The sequence below is a fragment of the Anas platyrhynchos genome, chromosome 22 (assembly GCF_047663525.1).
Source record: "Anas platyrhynchos isolate ZD024472 breed Pekin duck chromosome 22, IASCAAS_PekinDuck_T2T, whole genome shotgun sequence".
In the NCBI taxonomy this organism is placed as follows: domain Eukaryota; kingdom Metazoa; phylum Chordata; class Aves; order Anseriformes; family Anatidae; genus Anas; species Anas platyrhynchos.
Genome location: NC_092608.1, coordinates 4,292,163 through 4,315,539, shown reverse-complemented (window position 1 = coordinate 4,315,539; position 23,377 = coordinate 4,292,163). Strand labels below are relative to the sequence as shown.

The window sequence follows — 23,377 nt, the reverse complement described above, 5'->3', positions numbered from 1 at the left end:
TATTTTTTTAATCAGTTAAATGCTGTTACAGGATCTACAGATGAAAGCAAGCATTTACTTTTATCTAACTTTCTCAGGGATGAAATTTTTACCAGAAATTTAAAATACTGCATTCAGCCCTTCAGGGTTGTTTTCCAATTCGTGTCTAGACTAGAGATATTGATTTAAATCACTGCTTTGACACTGCTGTATGATGTATTTTTATTTCCCTATTGTCCTGGAGACATTTCTCTTGAAGTGCCTGTTAGGCTGTGCTCTATATTTAGGAAGTCCAGAGAGGTGATTTTTTTCCTGAATATCTCAAGGTATTTTTTTTTTATTTTATATTTTTGAAGAAAGTCATTAGGATGGAAGGCTCTTTACAAGCCTTTATCAGGTATGATTCTCCAGCCATTCAGGACCTTCTACTATTAAGGCTTGCTTGAAAGACCACCCAAGTTTCTAAAGACTTGGAGGTGGTTCATAGGAAGGTAACATCATTTTTCTGTATTTAGGGGACATAAGTTTTGGTGGTAATTATACACAGTTGATAGCCTCAATTGGGAAAAAAAAATAAATGAATGAAGAAAGTCTGAATTCTTCTGGAAAGATTTCTGTAGTGTAGGGATAAAACCATCGCTTAGCAAAGCTGTGTGTGTTCTCTGGGCAAATGGAAGCTTTCAGTTGGGAAGAAGATACTGAATTTCTACTACAAAATAGAACGTTTGCAGTATCTGTTAGTTCCTAAAAGGCGTTTAAATGATTTTCGGTGAAGAAAATGTAAAAGCCTTTCAGTTGGCCTATTAATACGATTTTTATTCTGATGAGTTTTAAAATAAATATATATATTTATCTTCTCTCTGTGCCCTTTTTCCTTTCCTGTTGATTTGGTTTAGTGGGTAACATTGGTAGTAAGGGGATGGCTGGACCAGATGATCTTGGAAGTCTTTTGCAACCCTTATGATTCTCTAATCATGGCACACATTTTGCTGTCATTATTACAGGTGCTGAGGATGTTGTGATGGCATTTTCCAGATCAGAGACAGAAGACAGAAGACAGTAACTACAAGATACCTGAACAACACAGAACTGGAGAGGACAGTGAGATTCCTGAAGATAGAGGACGATGGCTGAGCATTAATGAGTTCCTTTGCCCACCCTAATTTTTCCGTGGTAGTCCTTCTCCTTTATAATTCTGTTTCCCTTTGCCCAACCCTCAGAATGCATCTCACAGCCATCTATTCCTATAAGTTGTTGCTACTCAGCTGGGCTGTGTTAATTAAGGACAAACCTAAAGGTGTATTTTCGATTGGCTCAAAGGGACAGACTGATTGGCTAAAGGAAGACAATTGTTTAAACTTGACCAATGAAAACCTTTTCTCTCTTATTTTATGTTTTAAAGTAAGTCTCTTGACATCCTACTTCTAAAGAAGCTTTTTATGCTGTGGTGCTTATTTAGGTCAAACTTGTGAATTTGAAGAGGGTTTGATTTGGCTGCGTAGAACTGGAAGCAAGGTGTGATTGGTTGACAATGCGAATGCTTTCTTCAGTTGGCTTGCAGGGTGTTTCGCTGACATCGACACTTTCATTGCAGAAAGCTGATGTTTTGGTGCATTGGTTATTACTTTATCCTTACTTGGGGAAAAAACAAATGTGCTTTGCAATATTTATTACATCTATACACGTATACATGCTTGCTTTTTTGTTGTTTTGTTTGTTTGTTTTTGATTGGCTTTGAAATCACGTTTTTAATTTCCTCTTGGCTGCAGTGTCTCTGATGCCATCAGTTTTTCCATACTCATCTGCTGTGTGGCCTCAAGCTCTTTTGGGAGCCTGTGTTGAATGCATATTTAGTTCAGTAAGTCTACCTGTTTCAGCTGGAACACGGAGATCACCAGCCGTTCTGTGCTTCTGTGTGGGCTGTACTACGAACTCCTGGTCAACGTGGTCGTTCAGGTGGCTTCTCTCTTTGCTTCTGACAGAGGAGCTGTCGTTATTTTGCAGGGATTGCAAGAATGAGATCTATGGCTGTGACATAAGTTTGCCAAATTTGTATAGAGAATATGTGAACTTGTTTAAAATAACTGTAGTTCCACTTTAACCCTTTAATTGCTGCACAAGACTAGCTCTCATACAAGGGAAAATTATTGATCGTTAATTTAAATCCGAGTTTCACTGGTCTTTAATAAACTAAGTTCCTAGTCACTTGAAAAAATTGTATGCAGTTTGGTTCCCTGAAACCGCTTGGTGAGTTGGAAATTATCTGGATCCTAGGCTAATACCATTTCTCTAGGCACTGGTCCCAAGAGGCAGCAGCACTGCGTTAAGCTGTCAGATAGTGAGTGTACAGGTGACATTCAGGTTTACTCTGTTGGTAGTTCCAGGGCCTTCAAGCAGATGCATTTACAAACTCAAACACCTGCCGTGAAATTCCCGAATTGCACTGACTGTTCAGGAATCTGCACATAAAGTATCAGAAGCCTAGAATTTCTAGCACTGCTGCCTAAAACCTAGCACTTCAGTTTCTCCAGTGTGTGCAGGTGATTTTTACAATACTTCTAGATTTTCCTGTGGTTGCACTGACTTTAAGATGTTTCAAAGCCTATTAAAGCAGAACTCCATTCATTTACCTGTTCTTGGCTCTTTTCATGTGGTTGTTAATTATTTGGAGTAACGATTACAGAATCTGGCTGTGACAACATGACGGTTTTTCATGGCAAGAAGTTCTGACGACAGGATGCTGTTACGGTCTCAAAGTGGGGAAAAAGCTTGAAAGAAACCATGGAATGTGTGCAAAAGGAAGAATGGACTTGTGAGCGTGAGGAGGGAGATTATCTTGAGCAAATAAATATGAAATGAGAACAACTGTACGTCTATTTATGGAAAAGTTCCTTTTGATTCTTTTGCAGCTTTGTGAAGTTCAATGTCAAAGTGTCATTGCCCCTGTTGGTTGGGGCTGGATAAGAAGCTAGTTTATTAAAATAAACCAAGAACGAGCCCAAATGAATCCTTGAATCTTGACCTTGTTGCCTAAGAGGCACTTTAATCTTAATTTTGGTGCAAATGGGGCAGCCCTTCAGGGTTTAATTGGAGAGGATTTGTGTGTTTCTGGCTGCTGGCTGGAATGAATGGGGTGGATTGTGGTGGCCTGTCCTTGTCAAGCTATCGTGCATCCTCCGTGTGTATCTATGGCATTTCTGAGCTGTTGAGTCTTTTCAAAGAGAAAAGTGAAGTGTTTGTTGTTCAATCTTTTCACTGAAAAATGTACCTGTTGGGGGGAAAATACAGTTTTTAATAGCTTCTCTTGTTTCTTACTGATTTATTATATTGTTAACCTGCCGAATGGTAACTGTTTGCACTACCCTTGTGGAAGACTTCCATGTAGACTCCAATCTTGGAGTCCTGAGTAACGTGTTGAGCAGGATACATTGAGAAATGTTAACGTGTTGTGTAACAGCCTGATTTGAGGTTCAAAACCTGGAGGAAATCCAGTCTCTGGAGAATATTTCTGCTTTGTTACCTGTGTGCTCCTCAACTCCCCACAAATGATTTCTTGCCTTTAAACCAGGGCCAGAAGATTTATAATAAAGAGTTGATGTATAAATCAGTGAGAAAGTGGAAAAGACAGCTTTCCAATGTTCCCCTTGAATTACCTTTCAAATTAATTATCTTCCTGCTATGAAAGCTAAATGTCTATTAACACTGTGGAGCCTGGATTAATTGGGAGTTAGAGAAACCTGCACAGAATACATCAGCATGGTTGACTTGTTTATTGCACATACAGATTTCTCTAGCTTTACCTTTGTGTGCGTCTGCCTTTTCAGGCGAACTGTTATTAATAAAAGTAAGAAACAGTGTTTTAGAGGTCAGAGATGAGTATAGGACTGGATTGAAAGACATTTATAAATACAAAAAGCTGTATAGTTCAATTACCAACCAAACAGTGCTTAAGGCATTCAGAGAGCATAAAAGCTTTAGAGGCAATTTCCAAAAAAGCACGCATCCTTTGGGTGGTCTTTTTGGGAAGACATGTTCCTTTAGATATTCACAATGTGTTGTTACACTTCTTTCTTCTCTTATCAGGCTTATCATCTACCTCTCCTTTACACGCTGTGTTTTCCAGAGCTTGAGGAAAAGATTTAGAGCTGAATCAGATGCCCCTCTCAGCTCTCTCCAGATGGGTAGCAATTGCTGTAATTGTCAGTAAAGGTCATTGTGTCTGTGAGCACTGCCTATTGTAAATGAAAATGAGACTCCTCGCCATTCACATAAGCCTTTAGATTGATTCTCCCAGGTCCTACAATAAACCCTGAAGTAACACAACGTGTGAGCTGGTGGCATAGTGACACTTGGGAAGGAAGGAGCTGTTGCCTGAGAGAGACCGGACCCCAAATAAAATAAAATAAGCTTTTTAGAGTTTTTGTTCCTTTTTGTATCTAAGGTAAGTAGTCACTGTAAGTTGTCATTTTCTCTTGGCTGTTCAGTGGCCTGTGTGAAAGTTCTTAATGCTTTACTGTTAAATCTCTTTCAGTTTCATAAGGCCAGTATTTCTAATTCACCAGCAGCCTAAATAGTTCTGGTGAAGGCTAAAGATTAAATGGCCCATGAAATTCAAAGACCTCTGTCACCCATAGAAGACATCATCCTAAATAAGGCTTCAGGGTCATATGTGGGATAAATTTCTATAGCTATTGAGAATCCTGTTATAAGAATAGAGCAGTGCTATGTCTGAAGTTAGCAGTGGTTTTGTTATACAAGAGGGAAAAAAATTAAAGGCCAGAAGATGAAAGCTTGGAATCAAATGTAAATAAAGTATTAGAGATTATTTTATGAAAGATCTACCAAATGACTGGCCGAGGAGGGGAATAGATGACTTATATTGTTTTAAGATCAGTCCTTCAGCCTTCGTTTTGGTCTCTTGCCTCCTAAAGGACTGTGCGGCAAAGCTGACAGCAAAAAAGGCTGCAGGGCACAGGGACCAGCAGAAACCAACAGTGCCATAAGAACAATTTCTGGAGGGTTAAGTCTTCAGTTGTATTCAGTTTCTACCAAAGGAAGAGTAGTGAGTAAGCATTTTTACCTGTTATTCATCAGTTACAAAGTATTCCAAAGCTTAGCTGTTCATAGAAATCTCTAAAGAAGCTTTTTTAAAACTGCAGAATGGTTGTTTTAGGTGTATGAGTAACAGGAGCACTGAAGTGTTGCACAGTTGCTGCCTTGGTGGGATTTTTGCTGAATGTGATTGATTTTCAAATCAACTGACAGTAATACTGCCTACATCTTGCCTGAGCAGCAGGCTGAGTGAAACTGGACCTGTTTGTCATTCAGTGCCAGGGTCAGAGATGTGTTGTATGCAGGGCAAGTTCTTCCCTGTTCACAACATCACCAGGAAATAAAAATATATTTTTTTATCTATTTTTGGTGGAATGTTTTCTTTTGTTTTAAATTTACTTTCCTTCTGCTGTAGATTAGTCTTAAAGATCCTGTCAGGCCTGGTTCAGTTATTGCAGTAAACGCAGGCAATAGAAATTGTCTCTCTCACAAATAACTTTTAAATGCATTATAATGGGTCAGATTTTGGTAATTGTGAGCTAGTTAGGCATAGTGTTGACATGTATTTGCTGGACAGTCTTTTTTTTCTTGCAGCCTCAGGTGTAACATGATCAATTTGGAGTGATGTATACATCTTGCAGGTTTTGTATCCTGTCTATCTGTAAGTTCTGAGCTGTAGGAAATAGGTCACTGCATCCCTGTGGTTCTTCCAGATCTGCCCTGGGCTTGCTGTGTAAGTATGGCAAGCCTACACATATACCTTGCACTACAGTTTCCTATAACCTTCCTCTTGTTTCTGATGCTTTTCACACTTACAGACGTGGAATTGCTGTATACAGGCAGGAGCGTTGTTATGTAGCAGGTGCCCATGCAAAGACATAAAAGAAATCACCTACTCTGTCTTCTGAGCTCTGCTTTCATTTTGTCTGCAGCTGATTTGCCCTAAGCAGAATTCCTGCAGTGTGTCATAAACTATCTGGCTAGTTTCCTTTGTAGCCTGAAGCACTTCAATTTTGGAGATTATTTATTTTGGGAAAGAGTTATTTGGTTGTGATTTTTTTTTTGGGGGGGGGTGCAGCTTTATAACCTGGCTTACTTATAAGCTGCCTCATATATCAACATGAAATAGTTATGTGCATGCAGCTTTTTGCTGTCTTGACGCTTTCAGGCTCTACTTTCCTTGCTACTAAATGCAAACCTGTGACTAGAGGCCTGTGATGCACAGAATACAAACTGTTCAGCCTCTGTTTAACACCTTCAATACCATCTTCAACCCAGGTGTGGACTAATGCACCTGTACCTCTCTTTGGTTTTCTCCTTGGATAGTTATTGCTGCCCTTTTCTAATGGGGTTACAAATGTGGCAGGTCCCACAGGTTCAGAAGATGATCCCTTGATGGGGAGCAGCTGGAGATGCTCAGCCAATGCATCACAAGCATACTCTCAGCACCTGCTGTGCTTGTCATTGCTGCACAACACCTGAGCTCTTCAGACTCCCCCAAAGAGGCCATAGATGTTCTTTTTCCAAAGTTGTAAAATACCTCTGATTAACCTGATTACTGTCAGTTGGTTGAGCTGGCCCTGGAGGTTGAATGTTTCTTAGCTGGGACTCTTAATGTTAGGGACCCATTCAGACAAGTTTGTGTAGGAGCAGTATGTAACAGTGCTCTTGGCTCAACTGTTTAGGTCTCAAATCTGAGAAAAGGGTTCCCTATTTTCCTTACTACTGCACACCACTACTGTATTGGTGTGCAGTAATAAGGAAATTGTGAAACAAGTAAGGAAATTGGTGAAACAGTTTATTCAAATATGCGGAATTTGCTGCTTACAGTGTGGTCTGCACATTGCCACTTAAAACGTATTCCTGTTTTGCAGTGATGTGAAATTCTCAAATAAAGCCTCTGGCTATAACTCAGTACCCACATGATGTTTGCAATATTCCAGCTAATGTAAGAAATAAGGATGACTGTTCAGAAAATATCTCCCAGATGAGGAGAATTTTGTGAGATGAGCATGGATAATATAAGTTCAGATCAAGCCTTGACATTGAGATGCACCAGAATAAGAATGTGGTTTTCGAACTGCTCTCCAGCTGTTCTGTGGGGTTTGTTTTGGTTTTAAGCTGCCACAAGAGCTCAAAAGTTGCTTTTGTTTCATGCCCTTAGTCTGTTCTTTCAGAGAAGCTAAATGCATCATTATGGTTCATGACTGCAGGACTGGAACTGAAACAATTTAATCGTTTAGTATGCAAACTGAAGCCCTACGTTCATCTACAGCAAGAAGGGAGCGTGGCACTGGATCTAGCCTTTGCCTTTATACTGTAGGATAAGATTGTCAAGGTCTCAGTACAGTGTCACTGCTGTGAGTTTTGTTTTCTAAACTGTGTGAAAGGATGGAAAGTTCTGTAATTTCAGAAGAAAGGTGCTGCTCCAGAAGAGTGCGGCTTTGCATGTTATTGTATGCGTGCACTTATCCCATAAGGCAGGAGAATGCATGAAGTTATTTGATCATGCAGTGACACAGGAGCTCGTCTTGCTGCTGACAATGCACTGTAATCCATTTTCAGCTTTATGTGTGACCTCCTAATTGAGGGCACAATGGAAATTGCTTTGAACGTGATTGGAATGGACAGTGGTAGCCAAGCATTTTCCTTCAGTCTTTTGTCGTGTATCTCAAGTGGCTGGAGCAGACTGACGTAACTACAATTTTCCTAATCAGTGTGTGTAGTCGACACTTGAAGTGAGTACCTGATGCCTGGTCATAGCTAGGCGTGGAGTTTTCTCCTGCAAGTAGAGCTGTTCACAACAATCTGTACTCCTTTTTACAGCTGTTTTTGGTGCCAAAGTTCTACTAAATCTCTCTGGTGTGCCTGAGGAGGAAGATACAGCAGGTCAGGAATGGATGAATTTCTGTAGGTGGAAGCATAAGAGGAGGATTCTCTGTCACTGTTGTCTTCTCATAAGCTTCTCTGAACCTGGAGAAAGACAGTAATTACACTCGACAGGATCTTAAGCTTTTGACTTGCCTCGCCAGCAGCACCAGGCTTCACAGTCCCCCTCTAAAAGGAACCGTGCTACATGCTGGTTCTGTAGCATGCTTAGCTGCTTGTACCTTATGGGTGTGTGATAGAGCCTTTTGTTTTGTTCTGGCCTTGACCTTGAGGTCACGGTCTTCTGAAGCTAAGTGGGACACTTGGACTTCATCATCCTCACTAGTGTAGCTACATGATCATTGCTACTGCTCACCCCCACTCTAAATGTAGAGATGTCAGAGGATAAAGGAGCACAGGGAACTAAATGAAATATTTTTATTTGCAGTGCCATTGTCAAAAAGAGGAGGCAAGACTTAGCTGAGAAGTGCTTAGGTTATCTACATGTCAGTAACAAACAGGAACGGCTGCCGAAGGGTTCACAGACCCCAGAATCAGTGGAGCTTAAATATGGACCTGCTCTAGTCAATTCTGGACTCCAGCAGGGTAGCACTGCTAGGTACATGAAGATTCATAGTTCGTGTCCTTCTGCATCCTCTCCTGTGTCCTGAGGGATTTAAATAGAGAATTTGTCAGCAAAAGCACCTTGGCTTAAGTCTTAGTGAGATGGATCACAGAGAATAAGGAAGACACAGTAAGATCCCAGACCTGGCAGTGCTTACAGCTTATAGCCAACACCTTGAATTCAGCTCAGGCAGATGGAACATGAAATTCTGCTGTGTCTGGTTGTTGTAGAGCAGTGCCACAAAAATACGTTAAACATGAGTACTATTATGTATATATCACTTAGGGATATTCTAAAATGACATGTACTGATGTCCTGGCAGGAGAGAGGCGATGCTGCTTTTGTGATCTGATGGATGGTGCTTTTTATCACCTGGGCAGAAGGAAGAGGTCGTGTGTTTTGTTTCTTTAGCCTCCTACCTTGACAGAGTGCAAAGAGTTGGTTCCTGTCTGGACCTGAATTAATCTTTATGAAGGTTGTTAACACCATTCTTGCTTAGAGCTACTAAAAAGGGAGGGGGAGCAGTAAGGAGAGGAAGAGATTAAAGGGAAAAACCCAGTAGGTTATAAATGCATTTTCCTCTGTGCTGCAGGTTAAATAATACTCTATGCATGTGAAAGAGATACTGTGATTAAGGAGCTGTCAGGCAGAATGAGAGTTGGGCAAGCAAAGGGAGCAGAGATGCTTGAGGGAAAAGGGTATGAAGATGTTCTAATGTTGAGCTTTTTTGTGCATATCTAGCGTGTGATGTATGGCTTTCTGTGCTTTTCACTGAAAAAATGGATATTCTACAGATATTTAGTTTTTTTACCCTCTGTTGCTCAAGTATCTTTTCCCTCTGGGATGTCTCACTAGTTGCTAGTGACATTATTTTAGACAATGGTCAAAAACTCTGATCTACATTGCTACTCCAGGAACAAGGATTAGGACTCTAGGATGCTGTATAATAATCTTGTACTTAAATCATGGCTTTAGTGAATAGAAAAGATGTCACCTCCATTATTTTCTGTTCAGTATTGTTGCAGAAAGACCAGCTCCTGTGCATGTTACGTAGTTTGAGGACTCAGTCATTGCAGAGCCTCTGGAAGTTTAGCTGTCATCATACACCTCCTGTTGAAATTGCTGAACACTGGGCACTCAGACTCATTTTTAGATCAGGTCAATAATTATTTGACCTATCCTGAGCTGTATTTTAATGTAGTGTTGCACAGACACCAGCCATTCCCAGAGGCTGCTCCCCGTGCTGCAGAAGTTGCCTGTGTAAGCTGAGCCCCAGACAGGATGATATGCCTGTCTCCTCTCATAAGCTTTTTACTTACGCTCAATGGGTAATGTATCATTGAAGCAGCAGTAAACATGGAAAAACTTGAGTAGTTAGAATGCAGTGCAAAACCCCATGTTTCAGTCACTTACCCCAGCAGGGGATTTATAGCCCCCCAGTTTCCCTGGCAGAAGACAATGTGTCATTCCACTTCTTCAGCTCGTTCACTTGTGACTGGTACAGAAGAATAGTGCACAGAGCAGAAGAAGAAAAGGTAAGAATGCTCATTGTCTGTGATGAAAATAAGGAAAACCCTGAAAAGTGGAAGAGTACAGGTGGAATGGAGATCTGTGGCTGCTGAATGTTCATCAAGGTGGTAGGGTGGTCCTTCAGGTTGTGTTGGGTCCTGCAGAAATTGATCCTGCAGCAGTAGGCATGTAACATTTACAGAACAGCTCTCAAGAAATGTTTTCCTTCACTGAGTGGAGGAAAACACAGGGTTAACGATCTGACAGGTACATTAAAGCAGAGCATGGAGGGCTGAGGTAATTATTCTAAATCACTCCGATTCACTTACAGATATTAGACGGGTTGGGAGCAGGGGGGACATCCTTACCTCAGCGCTGAGTACAAACTGCAGTGATGTTGGTCCTGCCAGGTCTTAGCTCTGAGTGTGCATTTGTTTCCTGCTTTGTTAAAACAATACAGCTCTCTGCTGGCTCCCTTCTAAGGTTAGACAGTGCATTCGTGACATGTATCCAGCCTGCAGAAAAGCCACCAAGCAGAATTCTGTTAAGTTTTCCTGCTGGTGGTAAGTCGACGGCTGAGACAGCGATAGATACAAACCTCTGTTTATCTTCATTGTGTTCCAAGAACAGCTCCACATCTTTAAAGGAGCCCTCCCACCCCAGGACAGCCTGCTATTTGGAGAGATAGGGTCAGCATTTAACCTCCTTTCTGTTGCGGAGCAGCAGCTAGCATTAAAAGCAGAAGACAGACGTGTCCTTGTAGGGAGACTGTCTGCCTTGGAGCTCCCCACGGGGAGGCAATCAGCCCCTGCTATTGGCAAAGAGCTCTCACTCACTCAGCAGCATTAATCAGGGTTGACTGTTCCTCTTAATCCTCTGATCCCCGCCATAAGGACGAGAACACAAGCGTCGCGTTTGCGTGTTATGCTCCTCTTCACCGAAAATAGGCCTGGCTCCGTGGCTTGCAGCAGGCAGTGATTAGAGGGGTGGGTGATCAAAACATGATTAGCAAATCTGCAATTAGAGTGAAGGCCAGGAGGGCAGTGGCTTACTGCAAGAAAGGGTCACAACTGGTATCTGTCAGAATAGAAATAAATATGTGAAATGACAAAGGATTAAGCTGCACTCATGTCTGATGAGGCTGTAAATAGACAGGACACTGCTGGGAAGATGCTTGGAGCACTGGAATTTTAGAAAAACAGCAAGTAAAAGGAGTCTGCTCCTGGACCAGATAATTTTTTTAAAGGCACTTTTTAAAGCAACAGAGGTAGTTTATGTAGCTTGAAACATGGACTCAGAAACTGGGACATCTCCATCAATTCTTAATTTTGTCCCAGACGCTTTTTGTGATGGATGTGCAGGAACTTCATTCATCATTTTCTTCAGCAGCTAGACAGTAAAGGTATTGACCATGCCTTGCAGAGGTTTGTGGGGCTTTTAATATATCAATGTGTGAAATGCTTTGAGACTCTGGGAGAAAGCTGTGGACTATTATTGCCAGATAAGATGAATTTGAGCAGGGCAAGAGTGGAGAGGAGTTCATATCAGGAAGATCAACAGTTTGCTTGAAACCAGCTGCAGGACAAATAATGGCATGCTTTAGCTTATTTTTATTGTCTTTAAGAAGTCTGTGCTGTGGAAAATACAGCAACTGGAACTCTCTCAGAAGACCTGTTTAGTAAAACCAATCCTATTTTTCCACATCTAAGCAATGCTGTTCACATCGGCTTTAAAGACAGCAGGATTGGGCCCCTTTGCAGTGCTATGTAGGTCACTTTTCTCAGGAGTAGGAAGCATTTGCTAATATTGCATGATGAAAATTCTCATTACACCTTTACATAGATCTCCGTGGAACTTGTAATCCTTGGTCCAGGTCCTGGAGTTCAGCTTACTGCTACCAATGAATGCAACTGGCATCGGTGCAAACACTGGGACTTGTACTCAGGGCTGCGGCGTTGGCACCTATTGCACGGCCACACTGAGCATCCATTCAGCGTGCTGCACAATCAGGGGGAAGCAGCAGCTAATTTGACTAAGGAGCCTTATGCACTGTGGGGAAGAAAAACATGGGCAGCTTTTTTGAGGTCCAGTCAGAACCAATAGTTCTGTAGTTACAGCATATACAAGCTGGGTGACCTATGAATTGACCTGAGTAGTTTTACACGTCTGTTACAGAAGGATAAAGAGCTGAGTAATGCTTGTGAGAATTCAAAATGTTCCAACGGGTGGGGAATTTGAACCTAGCCTCTGATGGCATTAAATCAGCCCCTTTGCCTGAAACTCTGACCCAGCAAGCTAGCCTCAGATAGATGTAACCTGATTTATGATTTTTTTCCTTTTTTTTTTTATAGCCCTATTGTATGACATGCATTGCACAACAAGATCCTAGTATAAATCTGCTAAATAGAATTGCACAGGGAATAGAAATGCCCTTTTCTCCAAATGCTTTGTGCGGAGACAGTTAGTGATCCTAGTGTCCTTTATTTGCCCTATTGTACATTGTTAAAATATATAAGTATGAAAATGTTTTTAAAAGGCTGGGCTCTGGAGAAAATTTTGGCAATGTGGGGTGAAGAAAAATGCATTCTGGGAATATCCTGCTCCCCTGTCTTTTGAGCAATCAGTTTTTTGAGTCTCTTAGTTGCTGCAAGATAGTTTTATTTCATTTATCTATAAACAGTGTACAATTAATCCTAACGGGCTACTTTCCTATGTCTTCCATAAACTAGTTCCCATCCTGACCTTTCTTCCAGAGTCAGAGCCCCTCATCAGAATGTCAATAGAGTGAGTTTTGGCAATAGGAAGACCAGTGCCGATTGTCTGTCCTCCAGTATTGCTGTGCCTGCTTGCCTTTGTTATTATTAGATTTGGTCTGCTAATTGCACTCAAAGGAAAAGAGGAGAGGCAAGTTTTCTTTCCCCATGTGAATGTGGTAGTATAGTAGTATACTTACAGCTTCCTGGCCTGGTGACAAGGACTGGCAAGGAGTAGTACTGAAGAAAGAATCAAATATTGAATTATCTGTTTTTCTGGCATTCTGCTGTTCCCAGTTCTCCGTGTCTTACAAAGGTCCCCGAGCTACTTTCAGCACAACTGTGAAGACTAAACATTTGATGCAGCTGAATGATTGCTCTTAGAAGTGCTGTACATTTTCAGGAAAAAAAATAATCAACATTTGGGCAGGAAAGAAAAAAGCAGTTTTGCCGTATGTAGCCTTTTAATTTTTTATACAGTTTATAGAGGCCATGAATACCAGAAAAGAAAAAGTTAACCATGATAGCTTTCATCTAGGCTGGGGTTTTAGTTTTTCCATCTTTACTCCAAATCTGTTCTCAAGAAAATGCAGATAAATCTGGACTTGTTGGGTGCTTCTATGCTAAAAGTCAATGAACAGTCAAGCAGGAATCTTGATACTTCTGTGCTCTTGCGTAATATTATTGGTTCAGAATATTATTGAATAGTATATTTAAAATATCCGTCTTAATGCACTGTAAGGTTGGTTTGGAAATGAGACTCTCTGTTTGAGATATATATGGTAATTTAATGGCAGGGAACTTATAAATGCTGCCTTCTTAATTAAAATAATATTCAGAATTTCTAGAGAAGCTTTTGTACTAGATCTTGAAGTACTTTACAAACGTTAGTTAATGAAGTCTTACTACATCCTTGTGGAATAGGCAAGTGGCATTAAATTGAGAGGATAAATGAGGCATAGGGAGATTAAGGGACTTGTCTGTGGGTAGAATCAGTCAGTGGTATCATCAGGAACAGAACACAGCAGACCCATCCCTGGCTTCAAAACCTTACTTTTGTAAATACTTGCAGCTAAGAGCTCTGTGCTATCTGAATAGGGGTTAGTACAATTGGGTTCTGAGATCAGTTTTGGAGTTTTGGGTGGTTTTAGTTTTTGGTCTGTAGAGAAATAATGATGACAACTGTCTTTCAGACATCCCTGATAGATAATTTTGGTCTACTAGTCAACCATTCAAAATAAAAAATATTCCAGATGGTGTTTTCGGGAAAGGCAGAGCAAGCTTTTTCAACACTGATATTTGCCTGCTGAGTTTTTATTTCTTTTCTTCCCCAAGGGACACAAAGGCAATGCAGTACAATAGGGAAAAATAAAATAAAAACGGTAATGGAAGCAGGCACAGTTAAAAGCAATTTGCAATCATAAACTTCAGCTTTCTTTATCGGTAACAGTTGTTCCAGGTAGCAGTAAATAACGAATGCCCGCTGCCGTCTCTGGGAAGGAGTGAGTGACATTCATTCTGGCGTGGGACACCTCTGTTTCCTGCACCCAGAAACATACTGCAGCGAGACCCACCAGAGATCTGGACCCAAGGGATTTGGGGAGGAGGGAGGGTGCTACACAACATACTGTAAAGTTTCTGCCCTGTTGTGGGAAGACAATATTTTGTTTGTCCTTTTCCTCCTTCCCCAGACAACCACATACAGAAGGAAAAAGAAATCTTTCCACAGTGAGGCTTTTTTGCCTACAGCAGCATCTGTGACCTAGTGGAAATTCAGATGTGTTTTATAGAAAACTAGACAGAAACAGTAACTTATTTTCAGAGGAACAATAATTTGTCCTAAGGGGAAGGAAGTATATTTTACGTGTTTGTGTGGTACCTCTACACCTACTTAATTTAGTCAAAAAAAACCTGCTCGTGTTATTGTCTTACAGTAGTAAGTGTGCATTTTTTTGTTGTTCCTTAATGTTTTTCAGGAATATCCTCCCTGATGAATGTTCACTTGTGGGCGATCTGTGCAATTGTAAACCATTTTGGTTGAGCCTTTGTTGTTCCTCTTTTTTTTTTTTTTTTTTTTCTCAAAATGTCATCGGTTTTAGTGAATGTAAGTTGGAGATGAAAGGTCTTGCTAACAGTGAGCCTTTGAACAGCAATAACGTTGCTGGAAGAGCTGTGTGTGGAAGAGCTGGTCCTGTCCTTGTGGCCCTGCTGCTTCAGTTGCTGGTTACGATGCTGCACACATAACTGGAGGCTTGTAATTTCGTTTCCCTGTAGAAGCCTCTGAGATGGGCTGCAGCCCAACAGGAGAGCATCTGCTTTTCATTTTGGTGAAGAATACTGCTGGACCTTCTCTCTGTAAGCTCACTTAAAAACCTATAGCTTGGTTTTATTAATATGTAGTAATTTGGCTTCTTTTACCTACAGAAAATTACTTATCTTAATAAAGTGGAAGAATATTGTCTAACGAAAGAGGAAAATAAAGAGTATAATTGTGTTAATTACCAGAATACCAGACATGTAATTAATATGCCAGAGGAACAAAGAGCAAATGTACTAATAACACATAATTGGACTTAAACTACACCCTTGGTAGAAGTCTCTGCAATGGAACTCTTGTGTTTGTGCTCCTTTTCAAATTAGCAATAAGGAATAAATTAACATCCATTTTCTTGCTCGTATAAAGGCAGAATCATATTGTGGGGCAGAGTAATGAATTCAGAGAATGCCTTTACATTCCCATATGGCTCTTAGGGAGGGGAGTACTCACGCACATAGTCTCCTCCTCTTCCTCGCAGGAAAGCAAGCAGAGAGGAGGAAAATGTCATTGTATGACCAGATGTTCAATGAGTACCACGATCCTAAAGAATACAGAAAATCTGCAAACTGAATAATTTAAGCATCGTCACCGGTATATGGTGCAAATACTGGAGTCTTTTCACAAATGTTAGCTTATCCATCCATACTTTTATATATGATATATATATATATGACTCCACTATGTTGTCAGATAAGAAACAGGTAGGGAAAGAATTAGTTCCTGACCCAGGAGGGCAATTTGTGAAAGAACTAGAAAGGCAACGCAAGATTCTTAACTTTTTTTTTTTTTCCCCAGCATAAATCATTCAGTTTTCTGTGTAAGTGAGGAAGTTAAAGCAGTTGTTAATGTGGATATAGCCCACTATGGTGATCTTCAAGGCAGGTTAGCACAGTAATACAGCATAGAACCACAAAAGTCCTTGTTTTTTATGGGCATGTATTCTAGAAAGGCTCATCTAGCACCTGACTTTATTTATTTTTTTTATTTTATTGAGTTAGAGGATGATTAGTAAATTTATTTCTGCTGCCTGTTTCACTTGCTGTCTCCCTCTTTGTCTTTAGCAGTGCCTTACTAAGCTTTATAAATAATTTATTTAATGCTATTTAGAGGCCATGGTGATTTCAGGGGTTCAGAAGGTCCCTGTACCCCTTGAAATAAAGAAATCAGTCTTTTAAGAAATAGGTCCAGTTTCATTCAGACTTCATTCTTATTTATCTGTCACAACTTAAAATAGCTACTGTGGTACTAGATGCAAAGGCCCATGTTTAAAAAGCATAAATTTTCTTGAGGGCCTTCAGTCAAGTATGGCTTTTTATCTAAGCACTTGAAAGCCTGTCTGTCTGCGTGTGGTTCAAGGTATTTCAAGGTGTTACGGTATTTCTTAACATTACCTGCACTCTTTGTGCTCTGCTTTCCTAAATATACAAATGAAGAGCCTAGAAATTGTCTTATTCTATTGTAATGCACCTGTCATCACAATACCTGCACACCTGCCTTTCTACTTCACAGAAGTATTGTGAGAGTGCATTAATTAACGCTTGTAAAATGCTTGGAGATCCTAGGATGGTAGGTGCTAATGAGTTGTAAAATATTATAATCATGTTGCAGAATATTCTGTCCCTCTCTTAGTAAGGAAAGACTTGCATCTTTCCTTCATTGCTTTCATGTTTTTAGATGCATATTTTGCAATAGTAAGTCTAAATGGGAAAAAAGGGATAAACAAGGTGGAAAGATTGCTACTGCTAATGGTTTTCTTGTGAGGAAGCTAGTGGTTTTTATGTACTTCTTTGCTCATTGAATTTTCTTTTTGTCTCTCTGATAAACCCATACTTCAATGGCTTGTTGAGAATTCTCTGAATGTTCAGAAATGTCAGGGGAGAAGATTTGCTTCTTCAGATTGCCAGGGCCTTCATTTGCATCCCCTAAATCAATTCTCACACATGATCAAAGCAGTTCTAGAAATGTTCAAGCGTGGGGAAAACCAGTCCCCTAATTCTTTCCTCTGTAATATATACAGTCAGGTTCCAAAGTGTTAAAGAAAAAAGACAAAATCATCACTAAATCTAAAAGCACATGAATTTAACGCCTTCGTATGGTCAGAGGATTGCAACTCTGTATATTAGGGACAGCAAGGCTAGAAAAGATGCAGTAGGTTCATCTGTGTGTTTTCTCCTCAAGCTAGTAGGGGCATTGCTGTAGCATTCTGTTGTGGAATGACCCAAAATACGCCACTTCTGCCTCTTGCCTTATGAGAAGCACTCTGGTTTCATACATCTCTCATTGTGAAGAATGAATTTTTGATATTCACCTTGAATTGTTGTTAATAACATCCTAGCTCATTCTTCCTGACTCAGTCTGGTAAAGCCATATCAGAATCACAAAATACTAGAATTTAAATGAGCAAAATACCTTGGGATTCTCCCATTGTTTTCTCCGGTGGGAATGGGGGGGGGGAGAGCTAGAGTGGAGCTGTAATGCAGATTTTCAGAAACTGGTCAGCTGTTGCCTTCATGTAATATTTTTGCTTGGCTACATGTGCAGCTCTATCATGAGCCTAATTACGTTACAGCATAGTCTCTATAGCAATTAGTCCCTTTTCAGAATTGGTTTGAGGGGATCTGTGATAAAGCAAATGCTCAGAAGAGGAGATAAAGCTAGGTTCTGAGTTCTAACTTCCCATTAAAAGCAGTCATAATCTGGAAGCAAACTAGCATGCATACGTTAATTGAAGTATTGAGACAAAAATCAGCCCACAGCTAGTTCTAGCTTCTTTAAATAAAGTCTGGATCATTTTTTGTCAACCTAGTTCTAGACTGTTTGAAGTTTGGACCCTTTCCTCACAGCTCCACTTTGGAACAAGGGTCCAGGTCTAATATCTAGAAATACTGGTGCACATTCTGAGTATATTCAAAACTGATTACAAGCCTGAGCTGTAACAATCAGATCCAAATGTTGGCTTCACTGAGTATGCCTCACTTCTCTAGATATGATATGCACCAGCTTCCTTTAAGTAGCAGGCAGACATAGGCATTCATTTTTACCTATCACCTTATCTTTTCATTTCTGGCTGCTCAGCTTCATTCTGACAAGTGCAATAAATATGTGTCCTCCTGGGTCCTTGCAAGCTGGGCATTAGTCACACTGTGCATTTCAAGGACATCAGTCCAATAGTTTTTCAGCTGTAACAGAAAACATGTTCTGCCAGGAGCCATTTGTTCCAGTTTTGTTGCTTACTAATAAAATCAAAATCAATGTGTTTTTTTTTTCAGCTTGAGAAGCAGGTCGGAGAGTAGGAGGGAGATAGGTGGTAAAAATGAAGGTGCTGAAGTTAGTTCTGTGCATTTCTCTGAAATAATGGCATGTGGCATTTCAGAGAAAGTGAGAATCTCTGTCAACTTGTGAAACGCAGTTACCTCTGACAAGTAGTGTAGCTATTGTTTAACAGCAAATAGGATGGTGCATGGTGGGCTTCAAGGGCAATTTAATTCAAATTTTATTTTGTAAAATAAAAGGTAGGTATTTGAGAGGTTGTTGTGTTTGCCATACTTATGGAGTAAGTGTCAATGGAACATAGCAGTGACATGGATCAGTTTTAATTTGTTGTCCCTGCCACAGATGGAGTACCCATACTATCCATAGTGAACTGGCAATTCAGTGGTCCTCAACGACTGAATTGCCAGTTCAAACCAGTTAGTCATCTAACTAAACAAAATTATCTAACTGAGCTTAAAATACAGGCTAAAGAATTATTGGCTTTACTGAATCAGTGCCTTAGTCACAACTGACTCGGAGGAGTTTTGCTCAGAGGGAGATGCAATCAATGCCTTCTCCTGCCTTGGAATTTTCCCAGTTTCATCATGACTGATTTAGCTGATTATTTTCTCTGAGCTGATAGTGTCATTATGCGATAAATAAAGCGTTCCTGGACACAGCATTTATTCCCTTAAAAATGTCTTCTCTTTCTAGTTCTGCAGAATCAGAATTATTTAGATGAGTCCAGATGGTAACACTGAAGTCCCCTTCTTACTACGGTCAAATGTAGAGTGCTTTTCCCCACATTAATGCATTATACAGACAGAGTGGACTATGGAGCAAATTCAACTCTTTGAGATCTATCTTCTCTGCCATACCTAATGAATCTAAGTTGTTCTACAATTTAAAGGTAAAAAAATATTTTGCAGAAAGTATTAGCATATGTGATTGTATGTATTTGTATGACCGCTGGCCACTGACTTACAAGCCCTCTTCAGATACTATCATTTTGGTATTCAGACTTGTTTATTCCTAATCTAAATCCAGTACTTGGGCAAAAGAGGTGTTATATTGTGCATTCACCAGCGGGCAATCATTTTAACTGATGACCTCTTGCCTCACAAATCTTTACTCATAGGGGTGTTTTTTTCCTCAAGCATTAAGTCGATAAGGCTAGTCTGAGAGTCATACTGAGCTGAACAGTCCTTCTACTCTTCATACAAAAGAAAAATACATGATGTAGCATACCATCAGCTGAAGCTGCGTTGGCAGAATGTAAAGACTCAGCTATCTGGCAACAGATGGGCTACAGGCTTCTTCTGACACGATCTGCCATCCAGCATATGTTAGGCTGAGAAATCAAGGGGTTTTAGACTGAGGCTTTACCTTTAAAAAAAGAAAATGTCTTAGCTGTTGAGAAAGAAGATAGCCTACATCATACAGTCAATGAAATAAATGCGGACTAACCTGGTTGCTTGGTGAAGGCACAGGATGGTAATTGGGGCACTGTTCGGTGTAGTGTACCACACTATTTCTCTTGAAAACCCTTTTCTGCTTGACATGCGTTCATATTAGCAAATGTGTTTAAGATACAGCAAGTCAAGATGGCTGGATTTTAAGGATGGAAAAACCCTCGATGGGGGCAGAACAGCTCGCCTTTTGTTTATCTGCGTGAACTGTCTTGCCAGTTTTACATCTTACTGCAGACCAAATCCTGTCAACTTGCTGAGACCTTGGGGATGGATCAAGGACCATGAATAAGCAGGCTTCTCACTGTTGGATGGCCAGACCCCCAACCCAAATTTGGGGTAAACAGGTAGTGAGCAGAGAATGCTAACAGCACCAGGCTTGGCTTTGGGGGGTGGGAAGGGGAGGGTCTAGAACAGATCAGACTTGGTATTTAAGTCACATATGTTTTAAAATAAATACCACATCACTAGGATCTTGAACATTCTGGATTTTATTTTTACTTCACTGTGGGAGTGGAATGGCTAATAGGTACAAAACATGAGTAGTCATATCTAATTATAAAATAAGTTGGTTGCATTTTAGCTGTCAAAACTCTAATCGTGGTAAGGCATTTCTTCTTCTTTTGAAGCATTTTCAAATTGAAATTTTTGACTAGAGAGCAAATAACTTTTCTGTTACAGGAGAGGTTGTGTAATTTAATTGTTCCTATGAAATGTCTCGATTTAGTTAGAACTCGTAAATGTTTCCAGCTAGAATTAACAGACCTCTGCACTGTTAAAACTCAGGAAAACTATGGCAAAAATATAATGTTTCTCAGTCTGCAGAGGGTTCACCCAAACTGCGAGCGCTGCCCTCGCTCCATTTGCGCAGGGCTCGCGCTACGTCACGGGCCCGTCATTCCCTGCAGCGTGTGTGCAGTGGGGATGAGCACCAAGGAAAACCTCGCAACGTCAGTCCCCAGCTCTAAAAATGAGCACTCGGAGAGGCGTGCAGTGGTGCACTGAGGTGTGTATGTGGTTGAAAGAGACAGATCTCTGCAGGACTGCAGTTTTACGGCCAAGAAACCAGAGCAAGGTGTGTGCGTGTGGCACCAGGTGCTGGCTTGCTCCCTGCCTCCAGGTGTGGAGGGGTTGTGCATCCTGCCTGAGGCAGCACCGGTCACTTAGCAGAAGGAAAAATAAACAGCTTTTTCCTGATTTTTTTGGTAAAAAGATCTGTGTAAAAAAGATCTGTAAAAGAATTTAAATGGCTCTGTGAGGGTTTTAACTCTTCCTGGAGTGTTGGGGTTTTTAATCAGCGCTCAACTCCGCTGTGCATCTTCAGCGGGGCACCAGCCCCTTTCCCTTAGGTAAAGTTCAGCTGTACAGATACACCCCCAAACCAAAAATAAACCAATAAACCCCCCAAAAAACGCTCCCCCGGGGCAGGGCCGAGCTCCTTTCCGCCCCCCGGCCGCCCCTCACATGGGCTCTCCCGTATCCCCTCCCCGGCTCCGTTGGTTCGCTCCCTCCCCCGCTTGGTAACGGGCTCGGGGGGGGGGGGGGGCGGCCGCCATTTTAGGTGCCGCTCGCGGGGCGCCGCGGCAGCGAGGCGGGGGAGGGAGGGAGGGAGGGGAGGAGAGAGCCGGCGAGCGGAGCGGGGCAGCGCAGCGCTTCTCCTCCCTCCCCTTCCTCCTCCTCCTCCTCCTCGGGGCCGAGCCCTCCGCACAGCGGAGCCCGGACCAGCGGGGGCGCCACAGCCGCCCCGCCAGCCGGGGGTGCCCCAGCACCGGTCGGCGCTGCCATGCCGGCCCCCGCCCGCTGCCTGCTGCTGCTGGCCGCGCTGCTCTGCGGAGGAGCCGGGGCCGCTCGAGGTAAAAAAAAAATAATAATAATTAAAAAAAAAAAAACAGAGCCTGGGGGGAAGGAAGGAAGGGGCACGGTGTCCTTGATCCCCTCGGTGTTGCGGGAGGGGATGCTGCGGGGGGGGCGGGCTCGTTCTGCACCTGCGGCGGTGTGCATGGGGGTATCGGGAGGAGCATCGCCCTCCGCGCTCACCTTCACGGTTCCCTCAGCGCTTTTTCCCCCCTCGAAGGTCAGCCGGGGGCCGTTATGTAACCGTAACGGCCGCCCCCGGCCCCGTGGGGGTCACTTGTTGCCGGGGGGGGAGGTTTTGGAGCTGTGAAAATGCGGCGGGGCCGCCGGCCTGCCCTGTCCCGGCGGGGTGTGCCACAGCCCCCGCGGGGTTTGGGCTTCTCGGGGAGAGCCCCGGTGGCCGAGCGAGTGGGAAAAGGGGGAATAAAACACCTCAGAGAGCCCCCCCGGGGAGCCTCACCTTCAGGGTTACATAAAGAAGGCTTGTTTGGTGGCTGGGGATAACCGTGTCGCTGCGCTGAGCCCCTCGGCGGTACGGCGTTGGGAAAACGCTGGCCTTGTGGCTATTGATTGATCTCGGGGAGTAAAAGCATACGCATTGCAGGTCTCCCGAGCAGATTTCAGTGAGAGGCTTGCAAACGCTGCCTACCTGAAGGTTATCCCTGGCATCCAGAGTGCCATTTCTGCAAGATTCAGCTGATCATCTGACGAGGTTTGGGATCCGGCATGTAATTTGAATGCAGATTAGAACTGGGGCTTTAAAATGGCTTGCGGATAGATTGAAGGGAAGTTCCTGATCTTAAAAACAACTCATTAAGGATGCATCTTGCTGCAATTTCCCTACAGAGGATCAAGAAACTGCTCCTGTAATAAAGGGCTCTGCCAGGTGTTTAAACGTGACCATAATTTACCTGTATGAGATCTCTTGAGTGCAATCTATTCACTGCTGTTCTTGGAAACAAATTTTTTTACTGCACCAGCACAGAAACACAACCTCATTGAATTGATGGGCTTTTCTCCATTAGAAAGAATGAATAAAATGAAGAGCAAAAAACATTTTCAAAGAAAGATAATGCACATACCTGGAAAAGGGTGGCAAGTTTAGATGGCATTTTACTGGGCAGCTCTGTAAGTCAGCTCTCGTGCACTTTGTTAGAGGCTGCGCTTGTTTTCAGTCTGACATGCAGAGCTGCTGACTGCAAGTCCTGTTTTGTTAAACTTCATCACACATAGTTAAACTTCATCACGCATACCTGAGTTAACATACGAGCCTGGGTTTGGCTTGGTTCTCATGATATTTTGGCTGCTCTGGGTTGGCCTCTTAAGAATGTTATGTGAAGCTGTATCTAATGACAAATAAACTGTGGAGAATACAGGAATACCTGGACTAGGGCAGGCTGCAAGGGGTATTCACTTTCATTTCTGTGTTAGGAGAAACATTTTTTTGGAAGCGTGTATGGTAAACTTCCAGTTTTGTGCTGTATTGTCAGTTCCATCTCTTTCAAGCACAGCTTCTCTTTTTTATTTAGAAATAAAAAAAATCTGTGACTTTAAATGTCCTTGGTACTAAGGTCATTGAGCTTTATTTTACACTGTGAAAACTGAATTACACTTGGTTCAGAAATGTGCAGAAATGGAGTAGAAGGACTAGAGCAGAGTGGTGAGTTTCACTCTTCAGTCCTGCATATTCCTGGGTTAG

At 41.9% G+C, this 23,377-nt stretch overlaps 2 protein-coding genes and 1 long non-coding RNA gene across 8 annotated transcripts in view; 2 read left to right on the top strand and 1 right to left on the bottom strand.

The window, feature by feature from the left end:
* The window catches only part of CTNNBIP1 (catenin beta interacting protein 1), a 34,439-nt gene extending 31,453 nt beyond the window's left edge, over nucleotides 1-2,986 (top strand). For both annotated transcript variants that reach the window (XM_027443188.3, XM_072026742.1), the window contains exon 5: nucleotides 984-2,986. In XM_027443188.3, coding sequence (XP_027298989.1) covers nucleotides 984-1,042 — 59 coding nt within the window. In that variant the 3' untranslated portion in view covers nucleotides 1,043-2,986. The remainder of the gene's footprint in view (nucleotides 1-983) is intronic.
* A 2,154-nt stretch (nucleotides 2,987-5,140) lies between these two features.
* Nucleotides 5,141-11,456, bottom strand: LOC139999258 (uncharacterized). 2 transcript variants are annotated; one of them, XR_011804602.1, is made up of 3 exons: nucleotides 10,870-11,456; nucleotides 10,402-10,548; nucleotides 5,141-8,566 (listed from the first exon to the last, which is right to left on the bottom strand). It is a non-coding gene; the product is annotated as an uncharacterized lncRNA (long non-coding RNA). The 2 variants fall into 2 exon arrangements; XR_011804603.1 differs by lacking the exon at nucleotides 10,870-11,456 and adding an exon at nucleotides 10,632-10,863.
* A 9,945-nt stretch (nucleotides 11,457-21,401) lies between these two features.
* Nucleotides 21,402-23,377, top strand: part of CLSTN1 (calsyntenin 1) — a 38,320-nt gene continuing 36,344 nt past the window's right edge. For all 4 annotated transcript variants that reach the window (XM_027443182.3, XM_027443179.3, XM_027443181.3 and 1 more), the window contains exon 1: nucleotides 21,402-21,677. In XM_027443182.3, the coding sequence (XP_027298983.1) occupies nucleotides 21,608-21,677 (70 nt within the window). In that variant the 5' untranslated portion in view covers nucleotides 21,402-21,607. The remainder of the gene's footprint in view (nucleotides 21,678-23,377) is intronic.